The 21,802-nt window shown below is 51.1% G+C and overlaps 1 protein-coding gene across 20 annotated transcripts in view; it reads right to left on the bottom strand.

Annotated features, from left to right (window-relative positions):
- The window catches only part of DLGAP4 (DLG associated protein 4), a 231,379-nt gene that overhangs the window by 100,675 nt on the left and 108,902 nt on the right, over positions 1-21,802 (bottom strand). For 16 of the 20 annotated variants that reach the window (XR_012419327.1, XR_012419330.1, XR_012419329.1 and 13 more), the window contains one exon: positions 663-1,733. The exons of the other annotated variants lie outside the window; for them this stretch is intronic. Coding sequence is in view for 12 of the 16 variants with exons in the window: in XM_074005250.1 (XP_073861351.1) it covers positions 663-1,661 (999 nt within the window). In the remaining 4 variants the exon portion in view is untranslated. The remainder of the gene's footprint in view (positions 1-662; positions 1,734-21,802) is intronic. 20 annotated transcript variants of the gene reach the window in all.

The raw sequence follows: 21,802 nt of genomic DNA, 5'->3' as shown, positions 1-21,802 counted from the left end.
ATCAGTGTGAGCATTTGAAAGAAGGCGGCTATTCCCCCAAGCTGGGTTAGGACCCCCTGGGTCCCTGCAGTTCTCGGTACTGATCCCCATGACACTCTGCTGACACTGACATGACCGTTCATGTCTTTCCCAGTATCCTAATCTTTGGGACTGTGTCTTCTTTATTTCTGACTCTGTTCATTTAACTGTCCATCTGTCCATCTACCCCTCCCTCACTTACATTTCCTGAGCACTTCCTGCATGCCAGACCCCGTCCTGGGCCTTGGGGACACATGGCTGCATCAGATGTGATCCCTGTCCTCAAACAGCTATCAGTCTGATAGGGATGGCAGGCAGAGGCTGGCAATTAGAAGGCCATGCAATTGGTTCTGTGAGGGGGTTGGGATGGCACAACTTCCAGATTTGTCTTCTAAAGGGCAGGAACATATTTTAGTCCCTGCTCAGGGCTGGACTCAGAAAGGCCCTAATTAATCTCTTTTGAGAGCATGACCAGTGGAAGGACTCCCTGATTAGCAGGTACCACTAGGCCACCCATTTTATAGTTGAGCCACAGAGGCCCAGAATGAAGTGACTTGCCAAGTGAATCTGTGGTACAGCTAGGCCTCAAAACTGGTGTCGTTCCCAGAGCCCTCACCCCACCCCTGACCCTGGCAGAGACCCACCTGCAGGTAATGGTAGGCTAGACCCTGGTGGCAGGATTTGGACTTGAGCAGGCTCTTATCCAAGGTGGCCGAGGTCTTCTGGCAGACCTCGTGGGCGTGGCTGAGTGTCAGAGTGGACCAGGAGCCTCGTTTGACGTAGTTGGTGTCAGTGCCCACCCCAAGGCTGGGGCAGGTGGCTGGGGGTGCGGGCGGGGGTGGTGGGGCGGTCAGCTCGGTAGTGTTGTTCTTGGTGGCTTTGAGCATGTGCCCACTGATGGTGTTGTAGGCGTGCATGAAGTAGCGTGGCTGGCTGCGTTCTGCCTGGCGGCCTAGTGTCATCAGCCCGGAGGCTGGGCCACTGCTGCGGAAGGCGCCGGCCTCGCCGTCCAAGTTGTCATCGGAGCTCCACCAGCCTGAGATGTTGGAGCGGCTGCGCCGTTTGGGCTCCCCAGCCTTGGCCCGCTCCTTGCTTTTGGCCCTCCGGCCCTTGCCGTCCTCCATGCCACCCTTCTTGCTGCCATTGCCACCGACCTTGCCCGCTGTGCCCTCCAGTGAGGGTGCCTTGGTGAAGAAAAGCCGCTGGACTGAGTGGACCAGGTGGCGAATGCGGCCAGGGCTCTCACCACGGGCCTTGGCCTCACCACGGGGGAACTGGAGGGTGCTGAAGCCATCACGATGGATGGGCAGCTGCTTCTCAAACTGGTCCAGGAGGTTGGCGGGCAGCCGGTTGATCTTGGTGGCCTGAGCATGGCTGGGGAAGGGGCTCTCCTCTGGCACCTCGAAGTGGGAGTTGTAGTGGATGCGGGGAAAGGTGCTGCTGGGCGGGGGCAGCTGGTTGTTGAGGGGAAAGAGGCCATCCCCCGGCAGGGTGTTCTGCCCGGGGAAGCGGGCCTCGCGGGCGAAGGCCTCCGTGGGCGACAGCAGGTAGGGGTTGCGGTCGGTCCCTGCAAACAGGGGCTCGTGGGGTGGGTCTAGGCTGTCGGAGAGGTGGCGGGGGCGGCTGTCACCGAGGCCTTTCATGATCCCGGGCCGAGGGCAGGGGCTGTCACCCTAGCAGGGCGCCCGGGTCGCCTCTCCCGGGCGGCAGCTATCCTGGGGAGAGAAGACAGAAAGCGGTCAGCTGGTCAGCTGGATTTGGGGGAGGGGTGCCAGGAAGGTCAGATCCAGATCGCCAGGCTGGGAGGATCTCTGAAGCCAGTCCTCCATGTTGTGGGCCTGAAGACAGGAGTACACACTGAGGCCCACGTACTCTGTGTGTAAATAAAAGTTACAACTCAAGCTACCGACTATCAGACAAACACAACATCTTCCATTCTTCTAGCTTGAGGACTGTATCTTCAAAACAACCTGGAAAGCCAGGCTCCGACTCAGAGTTCTGGGTCTCCTCTGAATTCCATGATGGAATATGAGTGGTGGGCTGCCCATCCTCCACTCTTTCCGTTTCTGACTCTGTCCCTCACCCCGAGGGGCCACATGGATGCAAATACCCCAGCCCACATCTCCTAGCTCTGTCCACAGGCCCCCAAACAGTCATCCTGGAACCCCAGGATGGTCCCTGTGGCAGGGTCCACCTCCCATGGGAGGACCCTGTGCTGGCCCTGGAGGCAGGCTTGGGTCATTTTAGCAGGGAATCCCAGGGTGCCCAGTATCCAGGGTGGTCTATGGGGGAATACAGTCTGCTGGTGGGCATGTCCCCAGGACTCCTGAACTCTCCTTGCCTTATGGGGAAAAACAGGGGTTTTTAGAGGGCCAGAGAGGATTTTTTTTTTTTTTTTTTTTTTTTTAGAGACAGGGTCACTCTGTTACCCAGGCTGGAGTGTAGTGGTGCGATCTCGGCTCACTGCAACCTCCGTCTTCCCAGGTTCAAGTGATTCTCCTGCCTCAGCCTGCCCAGTAGCTGGGATTACAGGCGCACACCACCATGCACGGCTAATTTTTGTATTTTTAGTAGAGACAAGGTTTCACCATGTTGGCCAGGCTGGTCTCGAACTCCTGACCTCAAGTGATCTGCCCGCCTTGGCCTCGCAAAGTGCTAAGATTACAGGCGTGAGCCAGCATGACTGGCTTTTTTTTTTTTTTTTTTTTTTTTGCGACAAGGTCACAGCTCACTGCAGCCTTGGCCTCCTGGGATCAAGCGATCCTCCAGCCTTGGTCTCCCAAAGTGCTGGGGTTACACCTGAGGGCCACTGTGCCTGGCTAGAGAGGCCTTCCAGAAAGCAGGACCCAGGGCAAGGCCCATCTCATCCAGGTCTGAGGGCAGTACCGTCCAACTCTTTAACAGAGGAATTCCTATGTCAAATGTAAGCCCTCTGCAAAAACCTGCTCTGCCCTTCACCCAGTGTCTACCAAGTGTGACTGCTGGGCAGGTGCTGAGGGCTTCAGACACCAAAGAGGCCAACAAGCCCATAGGCCCATCATTTCCAATTGAGATGAAGCAACGATAGCCTGGAATAGAGCTCTCAGAGTCAATAACGGGGGCACATCCTCAGGACAAGGCAAGGGCTCACAAGAGGGTGGCACTTAGGTGCAGTTGCTGTGCCTCAGTTTCCCCTGCTGTAAAATGGGACCATCCTGGAAATACTAGTCCAAAACTTAGGTAAGTCCCTTCCCTTGTCTGGGCCTGGGCCTCAGTCTTCCTGTCTACCATGGAGCAGAAAGGTTGGCAAGGTTTCTAAGCCCCCGGCCCCCACCGGCCCTGTACGTGGGAGTCCCAAGACTTGGTCTGGCCTGAGCCTGGTGTGCTGAGGATTGGCAAAGAGTCAGTGTGGCTGGAGCAGAGCAAGTGAGGACAAGGGTTGTAGAGGGAGGGCTCTCGGAAGGGCTGGGTCAGGTCATAGCACAAAAGCTCTGGCTGACATCAAGCATGGAGGGCAGAATAATGGTCCCCAAATATGCACACTACCCTGTCAAAAGGAACTTGGCAGGTGTGGTTATTTTGCAAATGTGATTAAGGATCTTGAGATGGTGAGACTATCATGAATTATCCTGATGGGCACAAGCTAATCACACGGTTCCTATAAGAAACAGGCATGGGCTGGCATGGTGGCTCACACCTGTAATCCCAGCACTTTCAGAGGCCAAGGTAGGTGGATCACTTGAGATTGGGAGTTTGAGACCACCCTGGCCAACACAGTGAAACCCTGTCTCTATTAAAAATACAAAAACTTAGCTGGGTGTGATGGCATGTGCTTGTAATGCCAGCTACTTGGGAGGCTGAGGCTGCTGGAGATTCACTTGAATCCAGCAGGCAGAGTTTGCAGTGAGCTGAGGTCGTGCCAGTGCACTCCAGCCTGGGCGACAGAATGAGACTCTGTCTCAAAAAAAAAAAAAAAAAAAAAAAAGAAAAGAAAAGAAACAGGCATGGGCCAGGCATGGTGGCTCACACCTTTACGTAAACATAATCCCAGCACTTTTGGAGGCCAAGGTGGGGCAGATCACTTGAGGTCAGGAGTTTGAGACCAGCCCGGCCAACATAGTGAAACCCCGTCTCTACTAAAAATACAAAAATTACTGGGCGTGGTGGCGTGCGCCTGTAATCCCAGCTACTTGGGAGGCTGAGACAGGAAAATCACTTGAACCTGGAGGTGGAGGTTGCAGTGAGCCAAGATTGTGTCATTGCACTCCATCCTGGGCAACAGAGTGAGACTCTGTCTCAAAAATAAATACATAAATAAATAAACAGGAAGGTCAGAGTCAGAGGAGATGCGCTGACAGAAGCAGAGATCAGAGTGATGTGGAGACATGAGCCAAGGAATGCAGGCAGGCTTCAGAAGCCGGCAGAGGTGGCTGGGCACGGTGGCTTACACCTGTAATCCCAGCATTTTGGGAGGCCAAGGCAGGAGGATTGCTTGAGGCCAGGAGTTTGAGACCAGCCTGGGCAACAAAGTGAGACTGTGTCTCAAAAAAAGTGATGGATTCTCCCCTAGAGCTTCCAGAGAGAATGCAGCTCTGCAATCTGTTTTAGACTGTGACCACTAGAACATCCTATGATTCAAAGTGCGCCAGTCTGGGAATCAGACAGCACAAAGTCACACGGAACCAGGCCTGGAACCCAGGTCTTCTTGACTCTTAATGCAGGCCCCACCCAGCCCACTGGCCCTGCTGAACTGGAGGATGTGCAAAGAAAGGGAACAATGTGGGGGCTGGATCCACCAGCTGAGGGGCAGAGGGTGAGGAGGATGGGACAGTACCAGGCGTGACCTCAGCAAAGAGTGGATGTCCATCTGGCCTGGCATGGCCCAGTCTCCATCAGCTTCTCCAGCCTTGTCCCCATCTTTTGCTGTCTACCTGCTAGCCAAGCTCACACCCTTCAGGACTTCTTCATAGCTCTCACTGCTCTGGGAAACTCTCATGTGTTTACTTGTTTTCTAGTTTCTTGTCCATCTTCCCCTAGATCTGTGCTGTCCAATATGGTAGCCACTGGGCCACAGAGCACTTGACATGCAGCTAGTGCAACTGGGAAACTGAATTTTTAGTATTTTAAAAAGTTTAGGCCACGCACGGTGGCTCACGCCTGTAATCCTAGCACTTTGGGAGGTCAAGAGATCGAGACCATCCTGGCCAACATGGTGAAACCCCTTCTCTACTAAAAATACAAAAAAATTAGCTGGGCATGGTGGTGGGCGCCTGTAGTCCCAGCTACTCGGGAGGCTGAGGCAGGAGAATGGCAGAGGTTGCAGTGTGCCGAGATCGCACCACTGCAAATCCAGCCTGGCGACAGAGCAAGACTCCGTCTCAAAAAAAAAACCATTTAATTAATTTAAATAGCACATGTGGCAAGTGACTGCCAGGTTGACAGTACAGTCCTAGAGGTTCAACCCTCCCCTTGGAAGGTGCCTCCCTCCCTCATCCCTGCTAAAGCTAGGTTCAGCACATTTTCTTATTCTAATACCTTTTCCATCTTTCTGAGTTATAAGTTTAGTTCATTTGTTTTCTGATCTCCTTATACTCTAATAAATGTGTCACAGAAAAGTTATATATTTTCCTGAGTACCTATTAGCTGCATATCATGGATTTTATTTTTCCAATTTTTTCCCTTATTTTTTTAAATTTACTTTATTATATTTTTTGAGATGGAGTCTCGCTCTGTCACCCAGGCTGGGTGCAGTGGCGCGATCTTGGCTCACTGCAAGCTCTGCCTCCTAGGTTCACGCCATTCTCCTGCCTCAGCCTCCCGAGTAGCTGGGACTACAGGCGCCTGCCACCATGCCCAGCTAATTTTTTGTATTTTTAGTAGAGACGGGGTTTCACCATCTTAGCTAGGATGGTCTCGATCTCCTGACCTCGTGATCCACCCGCCTTGGCCTCCCAAAGTGCTGAGATTACAGGCGTGAGCCACCGCGCCTGGCCTTATTTTTATTTATTTTTATTTTTTTTATTTTATTTATTTATTTTTTTTGAGACAGAGTCTCGCTCTGCCGCCCAGGCTGGAGTGCAGTGGCGTGATCTTGGCTCACTGCAAGCTCCGCCTCCCGGGTTCACGCCATTCTCCTGCCTCAGCCTCCTGAGTAGCTGGGACTACAGGCGCCCGCCACCTCGCCCGGCTAGTTTTTTTGTATTTTTTAGTAGAGACGGGGTTTCACCATGTCAGCCAGGATGGTCTCGATCTCCTGACCTTGTGATCCGCCCATCTCGGCCTCCCAAAGTGCTGGGATTACAGGCTTGAGCCACCGCGCCCAGCCTTATTTTTATTTTTTGACACAGTGTCTCGCTCTTGTCGCCCAGGCTGGAGTGCAATGGGGCGGTCTCAGCTCACTGCAACCTCTGCCTCCTGGGTTCCAGTGATTCTCGTGCCTCAGCCTTCCTAGTAGCTGGGATTACAGGTATGCAACACCACGCCCCGCTAATTTTTGTATTTGTAGTAGCGACAGGTTTTCACCATGTTGACTAGGCTGGTCTCGAACTCCTGACTTCCTGTGATCCACCCACCTTGGCCTCCCAAAATGCTGGGATAACAGGTGTAAGCCACCGTGCCCATTCTTTTGTCCTTTTTTCTTTTTTTTGAGACAGAGTCTCGCTGTATTGCCTAGGCTGGAGTGTAGTGGTGCGATCTTGGCTCACTGCAAGCTCCGCCTCCTGGGTTCACGCCATTCTCCTGCCTCAGCCTCCCAAGTAGCTGGGACTACAGGCACCCGCCACCATGCCTGGCTAATTTTTTTTACTTTTAGTAGAGACAGGGTTTCACCATGTTAGCCAGGATGGTCTCGATCTCCTGACCTCGTGATCTGCCTGCCTCGGCTTCTCAAAGTGCTGGGATTACAGGCGTGAGCCACTGCTCCCGGCCCTTTTGTCCTTTTTTAAAAAAAATTGAGGAGAAATTAATGAAACATAAAATTAGTCATTTTAAAGTGTACAATTTAGTGACATTTAGTAAATTCACAATGCTGTGTAATCACTACCTCCATCTAGTTCTGAAATATTTCCTTTCTTTTCTCCTTTCCTTTCTCCTTTCCTTTCCTTTCCTTTCCTCTCTCTCTCTTCTTTCTTTTGATGGAGTCTCACTCTGTCACCCAGGTTGGAGTGCAACGGCGTGGTCTCAGTTCACTGCAACCTCTGCCTCCTGGGTTCAACCAATTCTCCTGCCTCAGCCTCCCGAGTAGCTGGGACTACAGGTTCATGCCACCACATCCAGCTAATTTTTGTATTTTTTAGTAGAGATGGGGTTTCAGTATGTTGGCCAGGCTGGTCTCTAACTCCTGACTTCGTGATCCACCCGCCTCGGCCTCCCAAAGTGTTGGGATTACAGGCATGAGCCACTGCACCCAGTCTCTTTCTTTCGAGACAGGGTCTCGTTCTGTTGCCCAGGCTGGAGTGCAGTGGTGTGATCATGGCTCACCACAGCTTTGACCTCCGGGGCTCAAGTGTCCTCCCACCTCAGCTTCTTGAGTAGCTGAGACAACAGGTACATGCCCAGCTAATTAGAAAAAACTTTTTTTTTTTTTTGGTACAGACAGGAGTCTCACTATGTTGCCCAGGCTGGTCTGGGCTCAAGCAATGCTCCTGCCTCAGCCTCCCACAGTGTTGGGATTACAGGTGTGAGCCACCATGCCCAGCCCTGAAACATTTTCATAACCCCAAAAGCAAACCCCATCCTCAATAAGCAGTCATTCCCTATTTTCCGCTCTTCCCAGCTTCTGACAACCACAGGCCATAGATACCATCTGTATCTATAAATTTTCCTATTTCCCATAGGTTTTACTTTTATTGTAGTAAAATACATGTAACATAAAATTTGCCATTTGAACCATCTTTAAGTGTGCAATTCAGTGGCATTATGGACACTCACAATGTTGTGTAACCATCACCACGATCTATTTCCAAAACCTTTCCATCACCCCAAACAGAAACTCTGTACCCATTAAGCAAAAACTTCTTTTCTCCTCCTTCTCCTAGCCCCTGGTAATTTCTTTTATTTTATTTTCTTTATTTTTTTTGAGACAGTCTCAGAGTCTCACTCTGTCACCCAGGCTGGAGTGCGGTGGTGCTCTTGGCTCACTGCAACCTCTGCCTCCTGGGTTTAAGCGATTCTCATGCCTCAGCCTCCCAAGTAGCTGGGATTAGAGGCGCATGCCACCATACCCAGATAATTTTTGTATGTTTAGTAGAGAATGCGTTTCACCATGTTGGCCAGGCTGGTCTCAGACTCTTGACTTCAAATGAAATGCCTGCCTTGGCCTCCCAAAGTGCTGGGATTACAGGCATGAGCCCCATGCCTGGCGGCCCCTGGTAATATATAACCTACTTTCTGTCTCTCTGAATTTGCCTATGCTAAATATTCCCAATATGTGGAATCATATAACATTTGTCATTTTGTGTCTGACCTATTTCATGTAGCATAATGTTTGTTTTCTAAGTTCACCCATGTTGTAGCGTGTGTCAGAACTTCATTCCATTTTATGGCTGGACACTTCGGTTATTTCTACCTTTTGGCTATTGTGAATAATATTGCTACAAACAATGGCATCCAAGTATCTGTTTCAGTCTCTGTTTTCAATTTTTTTCAATTCTTTTGGGTTAATATCCAAGTGGAATTGCTGGATCACATAGTAATTCTATGTTTAACTTTTTTTTTTTTTTTTTTGAGATGGAGTCTTGCTCTTGTCACTCAGGCTGGAGTGCAAAGGCACGATCTTGGCTCACTGCAACCTCCGCCTCCTGGGTTCAAGCCATTCTTCTGCCTCAGCAACCCGAGTAGCTGGGATCATAGGTGCCCATCACGGCACCTGGCTATTTTTTGTATTTTTAGTAGAGACGTGTTTTTGCCATTTGGCCAGGCTGTTCTTGAACGCCTGACCTCGTCATCCGCCCGCCTCGGCCTCCCAAAGTGCTGGGATTACAGGCGTGAGCCACTGTGCCCAGCCTCTATGTTTAACTTTTTGTGGAACCACCAAACTGTTTTCCATAGCAGCTGCACCATGTGACGTTCCCACCAGTGACGTACAGGGGTTCCAATTTTCCCAGATCTTGCCAGAACTTATTTCCTTTTTAAAAAAATTATAGTCATCCTAGTAGGTGTGAACTGGTATCTCATTGTGGCTTTGATTTGCATTTTCCCGATGACTAACGGTGTTGAGCATCTTTTCATGTGCTTATTGGCTGTTTGTATATCTTCTTTGGAGAAATGTCTATTTAAGTCCTTTGCCCATTTTATAATTGGGTTGTTTGTCATTTTTGTTGTTGAGCTCTAGGAATTCTTTATATATACTCTAGATATTGAACCCTTAACAGATATATGGTTTGTAAATATTTTCTCCCATTCTGTCCCTGTGGGGTTTCAGTAGTGTTTTTCTCCTCTTCCAGGACTGGCCACTTACTCACTCTTTCCTTCCTCATTAGCACTGATGGCCTCCCTTCCTCCAGCATCCCCTGGCCTGTGAGCGTCATAAAGAAAAGGAGTGTAAGGCCAGGCGTGGTGGCTCACGCCTGTAATCCCAGCACTTTGGGAGGCTGAGGCGGGTGGATTACTTGAGGTCAGGAGTTCGAGACCACCCTGGCCAATATGGCGAAACCCCATCTCTATTAAAAATACAACAGTTAGCCAGACGTGGTGGCTTGCACCTGTAATCCCAACCACTTGGGAGGCAGAGGCAGGAGAATCACTTGAATCTGGGAGGTGGAGGCTGCAGTGAGCTGAGATTGTGTCACTGCACTCCAGCCTGAGTGACAGAGCAAGACTCTCTCAAAACAAAAAACAAAAAACAAAAAAACCCAAACCAAAACAAACAAAAAAACAGGAGTCCACGTGCCCGTAACTTTCCTGAGAGCAGGGGCTAGTTCTCATCTGGGGGCAGAGGAATGAGAATGGCTCTGGAGATGGATGTGCAGTGGATGCTGTGATGGCCACCCAGGACCCCCCTGCACTGAGGCACTCACGACCCCAGCTGCCAAAAGCATTGGCTGCTGACAATTTACAGCCAAGTCCCCACTAGGAGCTGCTCTCAGCCATAGGGAGGTGCCTCAGCCAAGATGCCAGACTTGGATCTCTAACTGCCTCCTTGACATCTTGCCCTGGAAGTCTGACAGGTCCAGGATACAGCACTCATTCTCCCACCCACCCTGACCTGCTCTACCCACAGTCTGTCCTTACACTCCTTCCCAGGGGCACCCTGCATCCAATAACTGGTCAATGTTTGGGTACCAAGGTGTGGCTCCCTTGCCCCAATTCAGAACAACCCTAAAGGGCCATCCCAGTTCCAGAGCTCCCCATGGGATTCGCTGAGGCCTCTGTTGTGCTGTGTCAAGGTTCGACTCTTCCCTCTGCCCAATCCTATCCCCTTCACCTGTCACAGGTGTTCCGAAGTGATTTCCCAGGAAACTTCGACATGCAAACCTGAGTCTGTTTCCTGGGAAGCTAACCTGAGCTAGGACAGAACTGGATTCTACTCCTTCCCCTCCTCACTGCAGGACACTTGGTGATTCAGTCATTCCTCCTGAGCCTCAGTTTCCTCTTCTATAACATGGGGATAATGATCCTTTTTCGTTTTTTTTTTTTTTTTTTTTTTTTTGAGACAGAGTCTCACTCTGTAGCTCAGGCTAGAGTATAGCAGCATGATCTCGGCTCACTGCAACTTCTGCCTCCCGGGTTCAAGCAATTCTCCCTGCCTCAGCCTCCCGAGTAGCTGGGATTACAGGTGAGCGCCACCGTGTCCAGCTAATTTTTTGTATTTTTAGTAGAGACAGAGTTTCTCCATGTTGGCCAGGCTGGTCTCGAACTCCTGACCTCAGATGATCCGCCCGCCTCGGCCTCCCAAAGTGCTGGGATTATAGGCATGAGCCACTGTGCCTGGCCATGATCCTTACTTTTAAAAATTATAATAAGGTTGAACTGTGATGTCATATAGAAAGCCTCTGGCATTTCGATGCCCAATCAGTATCAGTCACACTCCGTTCCCCTCCTCACCTCACTGTACTATGCTTCTTGGGGACAGGTCAAAGCTTACAGGTGAGGAATGCTGCACAGCATGGTGGAAACTGCGTGTAGTTGGACCTGTGTTCAAATACTATCATTTTTTTTTTTTTTTTTTTGAGACAGAGTCTTGCTCTGTCACCCAGGCTGGAGTTCAGTAGTGTGATCTTGGCTCACTGCAACCTCTGTCCCCCAAGTTCAAGCAATTCTCCTGCCTCAGCCTCCCGAATAGCTGGGATTACAGGTGCCTGCCACCACGTCTGGCTAATTTTTGTATTTTTTGGTAAAGATGGGGTTTCACCATTGGCCAGGCTGGTCTTGAACTCCTGACCTCAAGTGATCCACCTGCCTCAGCCTCCCAAAGTGCTGGGATTACAGGCACTGCGCCTGACCCCTTGGATTTAAATTCAAACCCTGCTATTTATTTGCTGTGACCTTGAACTGGTCCCTTCCTCCTTCTATGCCTCGGTTTCCTCCTCTAGGCAATGGGGGGTTTGAATGAGGACAGTCTGAGCATCTGGTCACCCTGACTCCTCTGAGCTCCCTTGGTCAGGGTTCCTGGCCCACTGGGTGCCAGGCCCTCAGCCACCCAACACCCAGGGTGGCAGGATCCTCACCTTGGGGAGGTCTTAAAATAGGCAGGCCTTGACCTTTCAGGGGGAAGCAGCTGGCTGCCTCAAGCTGCCTTTTTCAATGAGTTATACTTAGGCTCATCCGGGTGCCCATAATTACTGCTCATTAATATAAGCCTCATTGCCTTCATGGAAACGCAGAGGGCCCAGCAAAGCTGCTGCCTCCCTGGGAACCTCCCTGCTCCATGGTGCCTCTGTGTCTGCAGCCACCACCCCCACATGCCAGAGTGGGACCTCCCTGCCCTACCTCACCTCATCGTGGTGCCAGAGTGGGCCTGTGAGCATGGGAGAGCTAATTAGGGATAAGGCCAGGAACAGAACCCAGCATGGCTCTTTCTGACACAAAACTCCCCTGACTGCATCATTCCCTTAAGCCAGAACCTTCTGTGAATCCTTCTTCCCACCTCAGTCCAAACTGCTTGGTGTGGCGATCAAGTCCCTCACTGATCTAACCCTAAACCCTTTTTCAGACATTACCAATCCCATTTCCTTTCTTCACAGCCCTTCCCTTTAACCAGCCCAGATCCCTTACAATTCCCCACTCATATCTTGCATATTTGCTACTACCAGAAAGCCTGCTTCTGTCTAAGGTGGCATGAACAGAGGTAGAGACTCTAAGTGAAGGGAGGGGTAGTCCTGCTGAACGCTGAGTTGGATGATGAAGGCTTAGAAATGAAGTGAGGTGGAATGGCCGAACATTCTGGGGGTGCACATAGCAATCCACGGAGGACACATTCTCTGCCTTAGACCTCTGAAGGGACGATGTGTGGAAGGGGAAGGATGGATTCTCTGGGGGCCTCCAGGGCCTTGCTGCTTCCTGGGGTGGGGTGAAGGTAGACAGTGGCTGGCTGTCTTGTACTATGGCTGAGTCTCTGGGCACCCTTCCCGTGCCCAACCCACATCTCTCATACCTGCTCCGGTTCTTGCTGACTTCTCTCCTCTGACATCTAAATGCTAGAGGACCCGGGTGCTCCTGGCCTTGCTCTAACACACCCTCTCCCCTGCTGATCTCATCCTGACACGTGGCTTTAAACACCACCTATCTGACAACTCCTGAATTTACATCTTCCGCCCAATCTCTGTCTCAGACGCCAGACTCGGATCTCTAACTGCCTCCTTGACATCTTGCCCTGGATGTCTGACAGGTCCAAGATAGAACACTGGATCTCTCACCCGCCCTGACCTGCTCCACCCACAGTCTGCCCCGATTCTACTCATGACAACATCACCCTCCTGCTTGTTCAGGTCAGAAACCAGAAAGTACCCTTGACTCCTCTTTCGCTTCCCCTGCATCCCATTCAGCAGCACATACTTTAAAAACAAGTCTCCCTTCCACATCTCCCCGGAGTTCCTCCACTCCACCTCCACAGCCCTGCCCCGGGCCAAGTCCCCAGTGTCTCTCACTCAGATGACTGCTGTTCAGATCCTTTCAAAGACTCCCATGGCCCTTGGACTAAAACCTATTTTTTTTTTTTTTTTTTTTTTGAGGCAGAGTTTTGCTCTGTCCCCCAGGCCAGAGTGCAGTTGTGTGATCTTGGCTCACTGCAACCTCTGCTTGCCAGGTTCAGGTGATTCTCCTGCCTCAGCCTCCCAAATAACTGGGATTAAAGGCATATGTCACTCAAGAGATCCTCTGGTCTCAGCCTCCTGGGTAGCTGGGACTACAGCTGTGCACCACCAGGCACAGCTACTACTTTTTTTTTTTTTTTTTTCCTTGAGACAGAGTTTTCGCTCTTGTTGCCCAAGCTGGAGTGCAATGGAACAATCTTGGCTCACTGCAACCTCCACCTCCCGGGTTCAAGCGATTCTCCTGCCTCAGCCTCCGGAGTAGCTGGGATTACAGGCATGCAGCACCACGCCTGGCTAATTTTGTATTTTTAGTAGAGACCAGGTTTCTCCATGTTGGTCTGGCTGGTCTTGAACTCCCGACCTCAGGTGATCAGCCTGCCTCGGCCTCCCAAAGTGCTAGGATTACCGGTATGAGCCACTGCACCCAGCCTAATTTTTGTATTTTTTTGTAGGGACAAGGTTTCCCCATGTTACCCAGGCCAGTCTTGAACTCCTGGGCTCAGGTGATCCTCCAGCCTTGGCCTCTAAAAGTGCTGGGATTACAGGTGTGGGCCACTGTGCCTGGCCTAAAAACCAGTCTTCTTCTGGCTTTCCCAACCTCATTTCCTGCCCCTCTTCCCTTGGGTCTTCATTCTGTCCTTCGGACATGGATGGTTTGCTCCTGCTTTTGCCCTGCCTGATCCAGCTGCCTGGAGTGCTCTTCCCTCCTGTGTCCACATAATGCCCCCTCACTTCATTCAGGGCTTGGCTCACAGGCTACCTCCACTGAGAGGTGATCCCTGACCACACCGTCCAAAGCGCTCCTCGCCTGCCAGCCCCTCTCTGCTGTCTCGGATGTATGCCTGAAGCAGCCTGGGATAGCAAGGACAGACTGTATCTCTGCCACTACTGTGTCGCCAGCATCCAGCACGGGGCCTGGATATAGTAGGTGTTCATGAAGATTGTGTTGAATGAAAGAGTGGTTGGAAGGCCTTGGGGACGCCAAGAAACGATGTAGAAAGTGAGGCAGCTACGTTTTCCACTCAAGCCAGTCAGGCTAGTGGGGAGAGCTGTGTGTGATCCTTTATTAGTGCTTATTGTATACCAGGTGCTTCACATATGTGAGCTCATTTACTCCTCACTACAACTCCTCCTGCTGGGAATGCTGCATCCACCATGGCAGCCAGCCTCCAAGATACACCCCAGTGGTCCCCACCTGCTGGAGTCCCATCCTTGTGTACACCCCTCTCCCCCAACATGAGCAGGTTTGACAGGTGTCACCAATAGGATATTGTGGAGATGACTGAGTGTGACCTCTGAGGCTAGGTCAGGAAAGACACTGCAGCTTCTGCTTTGCTCCCTTGGAGAAGTTAGCCACCATGTTGTGAGGACACTCAAATAGTCCTAAGGAGAGGGCCATGTGGAAGGAACTAAGGCCTCCTGCCAACAGCCAGCACTAACTTGCCAGCCCTGTGGGTGAGCCACCTTGGAAGGGGATCCTGCAGCCCTAGTTAAATGGCAGCAGCCCCAGCTGACAACTTGACTGCATCTCATGAAAGACCCTGAGCCATTACCCGATTCCTGACCCCCAGAAGCTCTGTGAGATGATACATATTTATTGTTGGAAACCATGGCCAAGTTTTGGGGTGATTTACTATGCAGAAATAGTTCCCTGAGGACCAAGTGCAGTGGCTCACACCTATAATCCCAGCACTTTGGGCTGAGCAAGAAGATCACTTGAGGCCAGGAGTTCAAAACCAGCCTGGGCAACATAACGAGACCCCATCTCTACCAAAAATAAAGCATGAGAAAATTAGCTGGGTATGGTGGCACACAGCTGTAGTCCCAGCTATTCAGGAGGCTGAGGTGAGAGGATTGCTTGAGTCTGGGAGGTGGAGACTACAGTGAGCCATGATTTTGCCACTGCACTCCAGCCTAGGTGGCAAGAGTGAGACTCTATCTCAAAAAAAGAAAAAAGAAAGAAAGAAAGAAATAGGTCGCAAATCCACCCATGTTAGAGGAGCAACAGCAGCTCAATGGCTAAAGTCACCTCTCTAGGCCCCATATCCAGGAGGGGGTGGCGCTGGGTATGAATCTGAGCCTGATCTTTAAGCCCACATCCCATGGCCCTGCCTATCAAGCTGAGTTGAGATTCCAGGATTCTTTCCATCTAAGACAGCTCCATAATCCTGATGCATTCAAGGTCTGAATTGTTTCCAGCCTAAGTCCATGTCCATAGCAACTGTCTGAAAAGCATGACATTCAATCAACTAGTTGTTTGGTCAACAAGATAGCAGGCCATGGCTGCTGGGGATGTGTGACCGACACTGCTCCCACCTCAGGTCCTTCCTCCACTTGAAGACAACCATTAGAAGTGCATTCCCGGGCCCATCCTGACAGTGAACTCTGAACACAGGGCCCAGGATGTGGATGCCACAGCTCCTCAGGGGCTCGGCGCTTGGTAGGGACAGAGCTGCTTACTTGGCCTCTCTGTGACCCCACCCCCATGGAAACCTGCCTAGCCTCAGCAGAGACTCTGGGGGTCACAGGGGCTCCATACACAGCACTTATCTTTCTGTGGTAGATACCAAAAAGATAAGAAAACACAGACCTAAGAACTGAAGGCTTCTAGACCCTCAGAGCAAAGGGACTACAGAGGTGGAACGAGGGTTGTCCTTCAAAAACCCCAAACGGGCCGGGCGTGGCGGCTCACACCTGTAATCCCAGCACTTTGGGAGGTCAAGGTGGGTGAATCACTTGAGGTCAGGAATTAGCCTGGTCAACGTGGTGAAACCCTGTCTCTTCTAAAAATAAAAAATTAGTCAGGTGAGTGCCTTAATCCCAGCTACTTGGGAGGCCGAGGCAGGAGAATTGCTGGAACGCGGGAGGCGGAGGGAGGTTACAGTGAGCCAAGATCTCACCATTGCACTCCAGCCTGGGCGACAAGAGCGAGACTCTGTCACACATGCCCGCGCACACACACACACACACACAACCAAATGAGGCCAGGCGCGTTGGCTCACGCCTGTAATCCCAGCATTTTGGGAGGCCGAGGTGGCGGATCACCTGAGGTCAGCTCAGGTCAGTGACCTGAAGTCAGTTTGAAGCTAGCCTGGCCAACATGGTGAAACCTCTCTCCACTAAAAATACAAAAATTAGCCAGGCATGGTGGCAAGCACCTGTAATCCCAGCTACTCAGGAGGCTGAGGCAGGAGAATCGCTTGAACCTGGGAGGTGGAGGTTGCAGTGAGCTGAGATTGTGCCACTGTACTCCAGCCTGGGCGACAAGAGCAAAACCTCATCTCAAACAACAACAACAAAAACCAAAAAAACCCCACCAAACTTCAAATGGGATCGCTTCACTCAGTTCCCCTAAAATGCTTCAAGGTCTACCCTCAACCTCAGGCAGAACTCCAGCCTCAGGCTGGGCATGGCAGCTCATGCTTGTAATCACAGCACTGTGGGAGACCGAGATGGGAGGATCACTTGAGCCCAGCAGTTTGAGATCTGTCTGGGCAGTATAGTGAGGCCTTGTCTCTCCAAAACATTAAAAAAAAATTAGCCGGCCGGACGCGGTGGCTCAAGCCTGTAATCCCAGCACTTTGGGAGGCCGAGATGGATGGATCACGAGGTCAGGAGATCCAGACCATCCTGGCTAACACGGTGAAACCCCATCTCTACCAAAAAAAAAAAAAAAAAAAAAAACAAAAAAACTAGCCGGGCGAGGTGGCGGGCGCCTGTAGTCCCAGCTACTTGGGAGGCTGAGGCAGGAGAATGGCATAAACCCGGGAGGCGGAGCTTGCAGTGAGCTGAGATCTGGCCACTGCACTCCAGCCTGGGCGACAGAGCGAGACTCCGTCTTAAAAAAAAAAAAAATTAGCCAGGTGTAGAGGTGTATACCTGTAGTCCTAGTGACTTAGGAGGCTGTGATGGGAAGATTGCTTGAGCCTGGGAGGTTGAGGCTGCAGTGAGCTGTGATTGTGCCACTGTGCTCCAGCCTGGGCAACAGAGTGAGACCCTATCTCAAAAACAAACAAAACAAAACAAAAAAAAACAAACAACCCAAAACTCCAGCCTGCTCAGCCCTCCCCAGCCATGCCAGTCTCCTTCTTAGTTACCTCCCCAGCACTCCCAGCTCTTGCCTGCCATGGGGCCTTTGCCCATGCTGTTCCATCCACCTGTTCCATCCACCCGTCAACACTTCACATATTCGGCTGCTTCTATTGATTTAGATCCCTGATTAAACGTCACCTCCTCAGAGGCCTCCCCAGACTCCTGTGTCTAGAAGGCACCTCCCTCCCACTGCGCTCTCTTGACACCCTTCCTGATTGCTTTCCAGACCTGTATCGGGGTCTCTCGTTATCCTGCTTGGCTCCTCACATTCTTGATTAGTGCCTCCTGCGCTCTGTGGGCTCGGAGAGGGGAGGGACTGCACCTGTTTCATTTTCCACTCTATCCCTGGTGCTAAGCATGGAGTTGGCACCTAGTAGGTGCATAATAAACGCTTGTTCAATGAATGAGGCAGTCAGACGGACAGAGCCTCAAAGGGAGGGGAGCTAGAGAGCTGCAGCTGCCCGATGGGAGAGAAGGGAGTTGATGACTAGGTCTCTCCACATCTCTTTTTTTGCTTCTTCTCCATGTCTGAATCCCACACAGGCTGGGCTGGTATTTCTGTTCCTGAGAACATTCCTAAAAACACTCTGTCCTTAGCCAAGTCTTTCCCTGCTTAATATCCTTGAAGCTCAGAGAAGACACGCCCTGCTCCAAGAAATCTTCCCTGACCTTGAAAGTGGTGGGTAAGGCCTCCTCTGGGCTCCCCCTGATGGGAGCTCCCGTATGAGGAGTCACGGATTAACCCAAGTATCCCCCTGAGCCAGAAGCAATGACGCTGTGCAGAGCTGGCCCGCTGTACATGGTGGTGCACGGAGAGGGTGACAGACATCCTGGTTTGCCCAGGTTCAACCAACTGTCCCAGAGTCCCCGATGGTTAGTGCTGTTTCATTCTCAAAAACGTCATGGTTTAGGCCAGGCACGGTGGCTCACGCCTGTAACCCCAGCACTTTGGGAGGCTAAGGCAGGCGGGTCACTTGAGGTCAGGAGTTCAAGACCAGCCTGGCCAACATGGTGAAACCCCATCTGTACTAAAAATACAAAAATGATCCAGGTACAGTGGCACACGCCTGTAATCCCAGCTAGTCGGGAGGCTGAGGCAGGAGAATTGCTTGAACCCAGGAGGTGGAGGTTGCAGTGAGCCAAGATCATGCCATTGCACTCCAGCCTGGGTGACAATGCGAGACTCCATCTCCAAAAATAATAATAAATACATAAATAAAAATAAATAAAAGTCATGGCTTAACGAATTATATGCTCATCAGCAGAGGAAGACAGATCTATGGCTGATGTGAAGCACATGAGTCTGGTCTGAGCTTCTTCCCTGGACTCCCAAGCCAAGATCCCTTCAACCCTTGGGGAATCAGGTTCCCCCACCCTCACCTAGTAAAAGTCTGAGTTGAGGGGATGAGAGGGTGATCTTGATGATGATCATGAATGGCCCCTCCCCTTCAACTCCAGGCCTCACCTGGAGACCACCACTTGAGATTCCGGGCTTCACTGCCACTCCATGTGTTGGCCACAGGGAGGTTGAGTACAACCCCGCCCCTGCAGATAGTGTATGTGTGCATGCAGCATGGAGGCTGGGAATGTGGCTCTGGAGCCAGCCTCCTCGAGTTTGAATGCTGGTGCTGATATTTACTTGCTGTGTGACCTTGAGCCACTTACCTAACCTCCCCGAGCCCCAGTGTCCTCAAAGGGTTGTTGGGAGAGATCAATGAGTTAACACAGACAGATGGCTCTCAGCACAGTGGCTGGCATACAGCAAATACCCAAGTATTGCTGTTACTATCCCTAACAATGAGACCCACCTACACAAGGAGGTCAGGGTGCTAGAGGAAGGGTGGGCTCTAGAGCCAGACAGGACTGGGCACAGTCTCTGTTTAGCCATCTAGAAGTTCAGAGAGGGACTGAGATTTGGCCCAGTCACACAGCATACTGGTGGCAGCTGCAATTTGTACCCAGACCTCTGGACTCCTAGGCCAGTGCTCTCTGGAGGTTTCTGGAGTTTGTTTTGTTTGTTTTTGTTTTTGTTTTTTGAGACAGAGTCTCACTGTGTCACCCAGGCTGGAGTGCAGTGGCACAACCTTGGCTCACTACAACCTCTGCCTCCAGGTTCAAGTGATCTTCGTGCCTCGGCCTCCTGGGTAGCTGGGATTACAGGCATGTGCCATCACGCCTGGTTAATTTTTGTATTTTTAGTAGAGATGGGGTTTCACCATGTTGGCCAGACTGGTCTCGAACTCGTGACCTCAGGTGATCCACCTGCCTTGGCCTCTCAAAGTGCTGGGATTATAGGCATGAGCCACTGTGCCTGGCCCTCTCTGGAGGTTTTGAACGAACAAAGGTTGGGTATGTTCTGTGCTGTGAGCTCTTTCTGCATGGCCCTCATCCCTCCTTGTATTCCCAGAGCACAACTGTCTAGACCTGCTCTAGACATATGATTAAACTTAGATAGAATTAAATGTAAAATTTCAGCTGCATTTGTCACATTTCAAGTGCTCAGTGGCCACAAATGGCTAGTGGCCACCCTGTGGACAGTGCAGATGTAAACCACTGCCATCAGCACAGACGGTTCTCCATAGGCAGCACTGGCCTAGAACTTGATTACTGCATGTCAGTGTTTCCCATGAGGCTTACATGGAACTGGATGGGGACAGGAACAGGGCCTCTGCCCTCTGGAGCCCCCATGGAATATTCTCTAAAGCCTATGAGTTGTGGGATGTCACTCAGCACCAAACCTGTCGTGTCTGGTCCAACTCTCTCATGCTCCACTTTGCTAACTAGGCTCAGGCAGGGGCTGACACTTGCCCAAGGTCACACAGCAGGTGGAGGCTGCCAAGGGCTCAGTTCTCCTGACTCTGAGCTTTCTGTACACTCAAGCTGGAGAATCAGCAGCCTGGCCACGCTTGGCAGAAGTGCTAGTCAACAGAAACAACTTTTTGCTGATGAATAAATACCAAAAAACACCCTGGGATGGACATTCCTGGGGCCTTGCAGAAGAGCTGGTGGGGGACAACTGGCCACAGCTGCAGGGTGAGCACCCATCAGCCCTAGAGACGGCTCTCCAGGTCACCAATGGGACAACTATAGGGCTGGGAAGGGGACCAGCACAGGCATTCATCTTTCCCCCTTCCCATTCCAGCAGGATCCAGATAAACCATGATCACCCCCTTGGCTGCCGTTTTCAAGCAGTGTTTGTTGTTGCACTTGTGAGGGCTGGGACCCCGGTCCTGGCTACCTTACCTTGTGACCTCAGGCAAGTCACCTTTTTCATCTCAGTTTTCTTCATTTGAAACTGGAGCTGACTATCCCAACAGTGTGGGGCTCTCGTGAAGGGCAAATGGGACCAGCTGGATGGGAAAGTGCTTGTAAACCAGGCATCCCTAAAGGCGGAAGGGAACAGGTTTAGACCCTACCTGACTTGGATACAAATCTCACTCCACCTCTTCCCCTGTTGTATTGCCATACAATGGAATATAATTCTGCCATAAGAAGGAATGAAGTTCTGATCCACGCCTCAGCAGGAATGAACCTCAAAAACATGCTCACTGACAGAAGCCAGATGCAAAGGCCACATAAGATAGGACTCAATTTATATGAAATGTCCAGAATAGGCCAGTCACGGTGGCTCATGCCTGTAATCCCAGCACTTTGGGAGGCCGAGGAGGGTGGATCACAAGGTCAGGAGCTCAAGACCACCCTGGCTAACACGGTGAAACCCTGTCTCTACTAAAAATGAAAAAAAATTAGCCGGGCGTGGTGGTGGGCGCCTGTAGTCCCAGCTACTTGGGAGGCTGAGGCAGGAGAATCACTTGAACTCAGGAGGTGGAGGTTGCAGTGAGCTGAGATCATGCCACTGCACTCCAACCTGGGCAACGCAGTGAGACTGTCTCAAAAAAAAAAAAAAAAAAAAAAAGTCCAGAACAGGCAAATTGATAGGAACAAAAAGTGGATTAGTAATTGCCAAGGGCTGGGAGGACAGAGGAATGGGGAGTGACTACTTAATGGGTACAAGGTCTCTGTTAGGGGTGATGAAAGAGTTCTGGAATAAGGCCGGGTGCAGTGGCTCATGCCTGTAATCCCAAAAATTTGGGAGCCCGAGGTGGGTGGATCATCTGAGGTGGGGAGTTTGAGACCATCCTGGCCAACATGGCGAAACCCTGTCTCTTGTGAATGAAGACCTTTTCAGAGCTTACTGATCAGGTGCTTCCTACATACACGTAAGCACTTTGTTTGGATGATGTTTTTGAATCCTCAAATCAGCCCTATGAAGGAGGTTTCATTGCTGGTCCCATTTTATAGAGAGAGAACAGAGGCACAGAGAGATGATTTGTACAAGATCACACAGGTGTCAGAGCTGGGATTTGAACCCAGTCAATTTGGCTCCAAAGCCCATGCCACCAATGAGCTTCCTGTGCTGTTTCTCAGCTCTCAGGAGACAATGTTCAGTTGGTCACCATCTC

Source organism: Macaca fascicularis, chromosome 10 (assembly GCF_037993035.2).
Source record: "Macaca fascicularis isolate 582-1 chromosome 10, T2T-MFA8v1.1".
Taxonomy (NCBI): Eukaryota; Metazoa; Chordata; class Mammalia; order Primates; family Cercopithecidae; genus Macaca; species Macaca fascicularis.
This window is presented reverse-complemented; position numbering and strand designations above follow the sequence as displayed.